Genomic DNA, 10,898 nt, shown 5'->3' on the forward strand with positions numbered 1-10,898 from the left:
ATAATTCCAATCAAATGACAACCAACTGCAGATTCCCAATTTAAAGACTGTGTGATAAAACAGCATAATGATGACATTTCACTGCCCAAAAATCTTACTCTTTAGATGAGTAAATGTGTGTTTGTGTCTCTAAAAAATGCCGCTTTAGTAGCAGCTTTAGCTACTTGCATAATTGATTAAATGTTTGTGGTGTCGGCCTTATTCCCATTTTTTAAACTGAATACTTTAGGGGTATTTTTGGACAGTTGGTTAGATAAAGCAAATATTGACAAATGTTTGTTTTAATTGTGATGGATATTTTTTCTTTACAATTCCATTTTCGACATTTACTCGACCAAACTATCAAGGAAATAGTCTGCAAATTAATCACAAATAAGAATAGTTAACTAAAAAGGTAGTTTCAGCAAAAATACAACAATTATTGTAATAATAAAGTTGAAATTGTATTTAAACAAAGTAGGTAAAATAAATTTTATTTTGTAGTTGCATGTCATCGCTCAGGAGGATGGGGACATTGCACTCAGATGTTTCACATTAACTGCTCCTATGTAGAAGCATAGGAATGTGCACATAAATATGTGTGAATGTAGTGTAATGAATGTACACCCACATAGTCACACACACACCCACACACATACACACACACACACACAGGTGGTGTGTTATCAGAGGTCTTGCAGCCTTTGCAGGTCTTTGTACATTTCCGCTTAGCTGGATGGTGTCGATTTTGTTGTGTGAGTGTGTGGAAGTGTGTGATTACGTGTTTGTGGTGTGTTGGCTGAGATGTGAAATAAGGGTTTACCCTTCTGACCAGAGCGTACGCGGCTCAGTCCATATGACTATAGTACATCTGTAACCAGGTCTCTTATGTCCACATGTCTTGGCTCTGTCTAATGCTGGTAATTAAGTGAGGAATTGCTTCCCTTTAAAACACAACATCACTCCGACCACACTGATGAAAGGGGCATCTAAACTCAACTGTGACTGCTAAGTAATTATTATATTTTAAATTATATTATAACTTTGACCCAGATTTGAATAGATTAACTTGTATCCTCTATTTTGCCTTCCATGGTGTGACCAGATTACACCCAGACTCTGCCCCATGAGGGGAGGGGGGTTTCTCTAAGAGGTGGCAGCTTTCCACTGTCCTTTCACTGCTGCCTCACATTATTGTAACATTCCAGGAGAATTTTCCCTCGCCGTAGAGAAAATCACTCTGATTGACTGACTGACGGGAGGAGATAGGAAGAGCCTTTGGGAATCAGACTCTGAGAGTCAAGTCTTTGCAGGGCGTGTTGGGTCAGGGCTTTGCTCTGATTCTTTGTGAACTGGCAGACACAAAGGGGGGAAGGAATCACATCTGGTTATTTAGGGGTTTTCTCCCCCTCCTCCCTCCATGTAGCCTCCTTAACGACACTCATGCACACCTCCACTTTACACTGTCTACTAAAATTATGGATTTGTTTTATAATGTACTGTTTATAAGTTAGAGAACATAGTTTACACTTAAAGGGAAAAGAAAAAATTAATTACCAGTTTTAATGGTTTTATGTGTTGCACATGTTTCCTTTTGTGTTTGAATGTGTATTCACCTTATAGCCATTTAATCTCTCTAATTCACAACTGTCTAATTAGCCCTCCCTGTTAACCTAAAATGTACACACTGGCATGTTACACACACACACACATGCACCACAAGTCTGTTAGTTTTGGTATGAGCCCAGAAGTGTTGTGTTGTGTTGCGGGGCTGTTTCCTATGATAAAGCATGCATAGTTGGTCCCTAGTGGGTCCAGTAACATATGCAAACCTCTCTCCATCACCGCAATAACATATGCAAAACAGTGCCACTGGCCTCGGCCCCCGCCATCCCACCACCCATTACTGCTAAGGTCACACCCCCCCTCTTGTCTCTGGCTGACACACACACACACAAGCCTGTTTGCTTCTCGGATTGTGTTCGATAACTGTGTGTGTGTGTGTGTTCCTTCAGATTGTGGTTTGTAACAGTCTCAGCTTTGTGCTGGCCAAAGGATTATCACAGCTTTGCCACCAACAGCTAAGGCAAGGAGCAGAGCTTAGAGAGACACGGTGTATGTGCTGGGACAAGTGTGGGAAAACAGTGTGTGTGTGTGTGTGTGTGTGTGTGTGTGTGTGTGTGTGTGTGTGTGTGTGTGTGTGTGTGTGTGTGTGTGTGTGTGTGTGTGTGTGTGTGTGTGTGTGTGTGTGTGTGTGTGTGTGTGTGTGTGTGTGTGTGTGTGTGTGTGTGTGTGTGTGTGTGTGTGTGTGTGTGTGTGTGTGAGAGAGGCTACGGATGGCTGATTGTCTGTGTCCGCACGGTGAAACCCTTAGGACCGTCTCAAACACTCACTAAATCACCAGTCCTCTTCCAGGCTTGAGTCCTTTTTTTTGTCCAACAGTAAAAGTGTATGTGAACAGCTTCAGACGCTCGTCATGTCAAAACAGCAGGTAGTGAATCAGACTCCTGATCCCTCTCCTGTGTCGACTGTGTAGATGCACTAATTGTTTTTGATGAGGTATTGTGATTTCTGTCACAAAGAGCATACAAGTACACCTAATAAAAACAAGCCTGTAACAAAGGTGACATAGGATTAAGCTGTTAAGGTTTATAGTTATACCACTGTTAATAATGGAAGCAGCCGTACAGAGGTGTCATAAACACAGCAGCAGAGAATAAAACAGAAACTGGAACTGTAATTACAGCTGAGGCAAACTGCCAGGTGCTGTCTGATGACAGTATAGGTCAGTGGTTTCCAGCCTGAGGGTCAGGAGTCTCCACACAAAGTCACATGATAAATCTGAGTGGCAATGAGGTGATGACGATGACAGGAGGTGGGAAAACTAGTCACTGTTGCATTGAATTATGCTTTCAGACTTTCATGTCTGTTTTTGAGCAATTTACTGCATCATTTTACTGCTTCTGGTCCCTCCAATTAAGGATTTTGTTGAAGTTTTTACGTCAAGAATTTCACCAGATCAGATGATTCCACTGAGATCTATGCATAAGCAAAACCAGACATAAGGCCATTTATTAATGTATTTATTTGTTTGTCTGTTTGTTTGTTTATTTATTTACTTATGTATTTATTTATTTGAGTAAGGACATTGCACATTAATTAACACCAAAGTGTAAATATGCCAGATTATAGCCATTGGCTAAATTATATATGCAGTTCCTAGGCAGGTTGATGGAGTAAAACAAAATATGCAGCATAAGTGCATACACTAAAAGGTAACAAAAACAAGTACAGGAAAAATACATAAACTTGACAATAACAATATCAACCTGGCTTCCACCATACCCAGGTGTGTATGAGAAGTTGAAATGATGACTGACTTTTGCATTTAACTATTATCAATAGGCTGAAAATACACCTCACGGTCTTTTAGCAACACTCTTGCTACCTCACAGTCTTACGCATGAATTACTCAAGTATATTTGTTAGCTCAGCAGTGATGGCAACTCGCTTGCTGAAATGCCTTCACTGTGAGTATCAAAAGGCGTGGTAAAAGACCCTGATGTATGTTTTGTGAAGGTAGACTTAAGAAAGTAGCTGAGGAATTGGGTTTTTTCCCCCCAGGAGTGGGAGAGGTCAGTTTATATTGTGCCTTATGGAGAAGCTGGATGGTTCTCCACTCACTCGCTCAGTCACTGTTCATATTCTGTAAGTCACTGTGCTTTGGTAGTCACATTGTGTGAAACTAGACAAATATGTCTACGTTCTGGTGGAAAATCATGTATGAAGAAGAAATTTGTGAAGTGTAGGGCAAGTTGAAAACTCTCTCTCCACTCTAGCTCTGAACCTTAACACGCAATACACACCAATGTAAAATTCTGCAATAAGCTGAAATTTCCTTGAATTTTTAAATCGTAACTGTGGGAAAGTTGTAAAGGCCATGAAAGAGCTGAGTTGAGAGATGAAAGTCTCACTATTTGTGAACCTTTTGAAGTTTAAGTGAAGCTTCTACAATGAAGCATGTGGAACCAGTAAGTCGTGGAATATTGGCGTGTGTGAACTTGTGTTTCAGTTCATTTGAATGAGGAACTTTCAAAACAGTTGAATATTTCTATTGTCTGTCAAATTCTGTGACCATTGTGTATATAATACTCGTAAACCTGGTGTAACAGACCTTTTTCACAGCAGGTATTTGTCAACATGAAATTGCGTGACAAACATAGGTTTTACCAATGACATTAATTAGGGTTCAGCTCCAGGCTTAAGAGAACCCGGGTCATGCTTGTTCAAATGTGTATGGGTAGGTCATACTTGACACTAATGTCTTTAGAAGGGTTTTTTTTTTTATTGTATGAAAAGTGTTATTTTACTACTGCATACATTTTTTTTATAGTAGGGATGTGCCAAAATGAAAATTGTTGGAAATCAGGAAACACCAGGCCGAAAATGAGAGAAATTATTATGCCAATTCTGTACCTTTGTTTTTTTTATCTAATTTTGATGTTATGGCTGGGACTGTGTGTACTTACCTCACAAAAGTTAAGGCATTGCAATTGTATAGATTAATATTCAGGCTTCAAAGAACAAATCAATTAAGAAACTATGAAAATATTTAGGAGGATCTCATCGAACATATCAGATAACGACGGTGCATGCCCCTCATCTGCGCACCGCTCCTGCGCTGTGGCTCGCGGGCTCTCCTGGATTATTTAAAACATGTTGACAGACTCTTAAGCGTGTGCAGTTTGCTTTGTTTTCACTCCCTGGTCTGTCTCAACCTCTTTGTGTAGAAGACACGTTAGTGCTGCAATTAAGGGAATAATGTCTTCCACAGATGCATCAGATGAGCAGATCTCTTTAGTTAACTGCTCAAAGGGGGCAGGAAGAGAGAGAATGTTCTCTGGTGTGAAGTAAACGTCGCGGGGAATTCATAATCTTGTGGATTTGCAGCGGCCTTTTGTTCTTCTCAGATTTAACCCAAAACTGATTTTGGTGGTAATGTTTTGGATATTTTTGGATATCTGGAGTTGAATCAATGCTAAACCAGCGAATTACACCACCAACTTTTTTTTAAAAATATTGTAAAATATGTCTGTGTTATGTTGACTCTCACTGCACAGCCACACACTCTTGGACTCCTCCCCAAAGCCCTGAGCATGAAAGAAAGAAAGAGAGACACCAAACTGATTTGATCCTTCAGGCCCTCACCCGGTTAGCTATTTAGATGCCCCTGATACGGAAACGCTGGATGAAAACAGAGAGCACAAATGACAGAGGGATGAAGGGTCCTCCAGTTAATTAATATTGTATGAGGCAGACAACTCCTCTCACACACACATGCATACAGACGCACGTTTGCTCCAGGTTTCTAGACGACTATCACAGGCTGATGGGAGAGTGGGTGGGGATTTCATTTCTTCTTTTTCTCTCTCTCATGCTTTCATTCATTCATTCATTCTGTCTGTGCTGGATCAGAGTATGTGGAGATAACACAAGCCCAAGGTCAGGGAGGAAGAGACAGTGGGAGACCTACATCCAATTTACATTAGCGATGAATGGGAAGAGGTGCAGGAAGGGTGGAGGTCGGGGTAGGTGGGGACTTGAGACAGGGACTGTGATCTCCTTGGGGCTCGTGTGTGTGTGTGTGTGTGTGTGTTTGTGTTTGAAATGTTTGTATGTGTGTATGTGCGTGCTTGCTAGAGGTCTGTGATCTCCTGGCCTTTGTGATGGAGATGGGCCCGGCCGGTCTGACCCGATAATGACGCGACGCTCTAATAGCATTCATCCTTTCTGCCGCAAAACTGCTCAAGCGGAAAAGAGAGAGGAAGAGAGGAGGGGAGGGGGCAAGTGTGAGGGATAGATGTGGGAATGGAGGAGAGGAGGAAGAAGGGAGAGGAGAAGAAAAGGGGAGGCGAGGGGGTTAGCTAAGCTATGTTTGAGAAATGACATGGGGCACAAATCATTTGTTATCTTGGAATCAGGGCAGAGAGGCGGAGGAGGGGGGTACCTTAAATGACTGTTACGGCATGTGTGTGTGTGTGTGTGTGTGTCTGTCTAAGTGTGGGTTTTAGAGAATAGCATGAAGCCTGTGTGTTTGTGACAGTAAATGTGCTCTCTCTCGCTCTCTCTCTCTCGCTGTCTTTCTCTTTATCAGTGTATATTTGCTGTGGGCACTGGAGCATGGAAGGCTTCAGAACACTGGCCCAAAGGGGGACGGGACGCTGTGTCCAACACACTCACACACACACACACACACACACACACACACACACACACATAGACTGTTACTTATCATACAGGGTAATTACAGCCCTCTAACTATATCCCTGGTAATCTGGTTTATATCAGCACCCATATTCACTGTACAATACTTAGCAGCCCATATCAATAGGGTACATGGGAATGACGGAAGTAAGACGGAGAATGGGAGACTAATGGAAGATTAAACCTGTTATATTGTGTCCTTCATGTTAAATGGGGATAAAGATTTTTAATAAAATTTTTCTTGTGAAACCCGCTTTTAAATATTCTTTTTTTGTATTAAGAGCAAAACAGGCCCTCCTGTGATGCAGCAGGGAGAGGACAATGGACGATCGCCTGCCTTTTGCTACAACTGCTCCAGAAAAGGACACTTTGGCCATGTGAGTATCACACTCCAGTTTTTATGCCCCTGCTTGTCACGTAACAGATACTGTCCAACATCTGTTATGCAGAAGTGAGCAGAAACTCATACACCACAGTTGCACTGTAAATGTAGACTAATTTCTGTTCTTAACACCTTTTATCAAAGTTGCTTTTTGTTTGTCGCGAAAAAATGTATTTCATACCATCATCTTCAGGGTTACTCATTAGACTGGTTTTTGGTCAAAGTCATACCTTTGTTTACAATGACAATTCATACTCAACAGAATTTGTGAAAGGAATGGTGAATTCTTACAGTCCTCAATGTTTCTGTACACATTCTTATCACGGGATACTATGTCACTGATTAACATTTTTGTCTTTTTAATTTGAGCATATATTTGTGTTCATCTCAGGCATGTACACGGCAGAGGATGTTCAATGGTGTGTATGCCACCATCCCTTTCATCAGCCACTACGACACAGTAGAGGACATCAACCGCAGACAACACAGGTTAAAGATGAAGGTTAAGGGTAAGATAGAAACTTGAAGACACAAACTACTGCCCACCACTGTGATGCTGCTCCGGCACAAAACTTGGTAGACTTCGCTGAGTAATGTCCAGGAAATTAAGTCCTGACATTCTCTGGAATGTGATGATGAACATAGCAGAACATTGTCTGAGTGAGACACATTCAATCTTCATTGGATTCAGGTGAGGGGGAAGGCAATTAGCTTTATGCACGCAGGACATGACACTTGACCAATCACTCACTCGGATTATACAGAATTTCTCCTGCTGTGTTCTCACATGAGCTCACTCCGAGATTATCCAGAGATTTGACTCGGGAGCTGGCAGGAGAATGTCCAGAGAATCTGTGGATTTCAGAAAGCAGCTACTGTCACAGTACCGCTCCTGCTATCACAGGAAGATAAAATATCAGTATTGCTGTAATGCAGTGACCTAAAGCTTTTTTGCTTTCTTGCTGAGAGTTTCATGAAGATGGATAGCATCGCTTACACAGACGTGAGAGCAGTAGCAATGGGCCCTTTGCATAGCAGCCACTTTGACGGGTCACATGAGGGAATGTCAAAATGGCTGTGCAAATGTCCCTTTCCAGAAGAAAGTGAATGCTGAGCAATCTCAGTAGTATTGTTTGTTTGACATCGCTGTTTGCCAAAATGACATTCTGACAGAGTTCATGATCCCCGCATGTTGAGAAAATCGGTCACTAAGTCCTTTGTGCGTCTGTTTTCCCCAGAAATGAAGAGAAATGGCTGCTTCTCTAACACCTGTGAGAACCCCGTCAACCCAGAACCACCAAAGAAGAAACAGAAGCTCAACCATCATAAAAACAACCACACACACCACCAAATCTCTCAGAACCACAAACCCAGTCGCAGCCATATCTATTTTAATAATGATGATGATGGTGACTTACTGACAATACCAAAAAAAAATAAGTTCAGCAAGTGCAAACAACAACAAAGTACTAGCAATGTGAAAGCATGGAAACCCAAGAGACCAGTGCCCACCTCAAGAGACCCATCAACTAAATTATTTTTGGATGAAGCGGATGACTTTCCCAGAGGGGGAGGCAAAGGACGGGGCATAGTGGGCAAAAAGAGCAACAAGAATAAGATGAAAAAAAAGGAAGAACCAAAAGGTGGACAAAGAGACAGAAGACCAGACCATCTCTTTGGAGAGAAAAGGAAGAAGAATCAAGCCCGGAGAGTTTCTAACAAAAAATCTGCTGCATCAATGTATCCAACAGATGAAAACCTATTTATCATCAAACAGAGGAAACGCAGATAACATCTGTTTTTGTGAGGTGTGAGTGGCTGTTAGGGCTGTGCTCTTTCTGATCAATTTGTTCATAATATTTAGACACATGACTCTGGTCTCACTGCAGAAGTGCTCCTGATCTTTGTGTCAAAGGACAGGTTCACAGTTGAAATCTGTCTTAAAACAATGGCCCACTGTCCATATGAATACTGGAACTTTGCCAACTTGCCATTAAACATCCAGTGTGTAAGAATCCGTGGCTGATTAGTGAATCTAATGGTGAGGCTGTAGATTGTAACAAACGGGAGGACTCCTGTACGTTTACACCCTTAGTATAGTTAGTTTGAGTTGGTATGACCAAACAGTGAGGGTGTGGACAACACCTGTGGCTCAGGACCCTCCTGACGAAGAAACTGCGGCAAGTCAACATGTCCATGGCGTACCGGGGTGATGATTCTTGCTCGGCTAAATGCGCTAACTTACCTGTGGAGGCAGAGAAGTTGGGGCCTCTCTGATCCAGAGGATGGACTTCTCCCTCTAATGGAGAACATGTATAAAAACACCAAAGCTGTAGCTGCTCCACGATGCCCACCCACCAGCCACCTGCTGACCTTCTGGATGCTCCTCATAACCTGCTAATGCTACATGATGTAGAAACTGCATTTGCAAGAGATCACCTACTTGTCTGACCAGTAACTGAGCTATATTTCTGATGTTTGTTTACAATTTATGGTGGATTTGAGATTTGCCTTTGTGAACATGAACCAAACCAGCTTCAGAATTAAACGATGTATCAAACTTCCATCAGACATGGGCCAACAAAGTGGACTATACGGTGTGAAAGCACTATTAGTCCTATACACTGAACCTTTAAAAGATCTCTTACCAAAGTACTGTCAGTGTAAAATGTTTATCTGAAACTAATGAGAAGCTTCATGTTTAATGTGTTAGACAAATTAAATTAAAGTATTGATTAATACAAACTTTTCTTTTCTGTTACAATGTGGATGACCAGACAAACACTGCCCAGGAAAAGGACGAGAGGAACACTGCTAAAGTCTTGGTTTTAGTCTTTATAACACATTCTTTCCACAAAATTATGATGACAGATTTTGTTCCCTATCACTTACACCGGAATTGTTTTTGGAAAGAAAGGATCATTTTAATTAAATGTAATGAAACCAACACTCATTTCTACAATTTTGTCGGTGTGCATTTTCTGGAGTTTGCATGTTTTCCCTGTGTGTGCGTGGGTTTTCGTTGGGTTTCCTTCCACAGTTCAAAAACATGTCGAGGTCAGTTGGACATCCAAACATGACCGTAGGTGTGAATGTAAGAATGAATGGTGGTTCGTCTCTTTATGTTGGCCCTGCGATGGACTGGTGACCAGTCCAGGGAGTAACCCTGCTCTTCGCCGGTCACTGGGATTGGCTCCAGCAGCCCTCATGTGGAGGATAAAGTGGTAGACCATGAGTGATTGAGATTTTCACCTGTTCTTGTATGATTTGGATATCCATCTTGTGTAACATTTACCTACCAACAATTTAAAGTCGGTTAGTCTTATTTGCTGTGGTTACCTGATAACACTTCATAATAAAAAACAGTTTAAAGCTGATAAGGAACGTCACCACCTAACATCAGGTGACAGTTCTGAAACTGGTTAACAAGGTAAAGGAGAACTTACTGTTGTCTTAGAAAGCTAACCAAAAGAGTTTAACAACATAGTTTCTGGTTTCCTGTGTGCAAAAATAAAACTTTAATCTGCCCTGTCTGACTTAGTTCTGTGATTCTTGAAGTGATGTTATATTAGTTAAGTGCTTAATTTCAGAACTGTTGGTTATGAATATGCAGCCTTTAACCATAGTTCCTATAGCATTGTATATAGTATAATTAGTATAAATGATACAGAATTTGCTTTGCAGCCAGGGATAAAGGGGTGCTGATAGGTTCTGATAAATATAATTTTAAATAATGGTGCCAATGCCATCATAATCAATATGGTTATAAGCAGCTTTAAAGTTAATGCTATGAATCTCTGAATTCTGAGTCTCATCACAAATAAACAGTAGTATTTATTACATATTTATTCATACTGCCAAGATGGCAATCAATTTGATGTTTTAATGACGTACTGTAGAAATGTAATGTAGCACAAAATGGTAATCAACTAAAACCGCTAACTCTCAAAGTAGAATTGGACTTGAATAAATCTACTTTCTATCATGCTTGATATTGTACCAGATTTAGAGCAACTGATACACTAATCATTCGTGTATCAGTTGCTCTAAATCTGGTAGAGCAAGATTTGAACACATGGAAAGTACATACATTAGTGACTAATGTATGTACTTTCCATGTGTTCAAATATAGTTTGATTTAGTATATTCTGTCGCTATGTTCAAAGCCATATGGCCTTTAACCCTTCGATCTTAGTTTACCTTAAAATAAAGAAGACAAAAAAATCATTAGAAGACAAAAACTGCACCGCATTTTTCGGTCCGTGTCAATTCA

The 10,898-nt window shown here is 40.9% G+C and overlaps 1 protein-coding gene across 1 annotated transcript in view; it reads left to right on the forward strand.

Moving 5' to 3' along the window:
- The window catches only part of zcchc7 (zinc finger, CCHC domain containing 7), a 46,497-nt gene extending 36,339 nt beyond the window's left edge, over window positions 1-10,158 (forward strand). The window contains exons 8-10 of the mRNA XM_044028861.1: window positions 6,525-6,620; window positions 7,017-7,134; window positions 7,864-10,158. Coding sequence (XP_043884796.1) covers window positions 6,525-6,620; window positions 7,017-7,134; window positions 7,864-8,417 — 768 coding nt within the window. The 3' untranslated portion in view covers window positions 8,418-10,158. The remainder of the gene's footprint in view (window positions 1-6,524; window positions 6,621-7,016; window positions 7,135-7,863) is intronic.
- The last annotated feature ends 740 nt before the right edge of the window (window positions 10,159-10,898 follow it).

The sequence above is a fragment of the Solea senegalensis genome, linkage group LG6 (genome assembly GCF_019176455.1).
Source record: "Solea senegalensis isolate Sse05_10M linkage group LG6, IFAPA_SoseM_1, whole genome shotgun sequence".
NCBI lineage: Eukaryota > Metazoa > Chordata > Actinopteri > Pleuronectiformes > Soleidae > Solea > Solea senegalensis.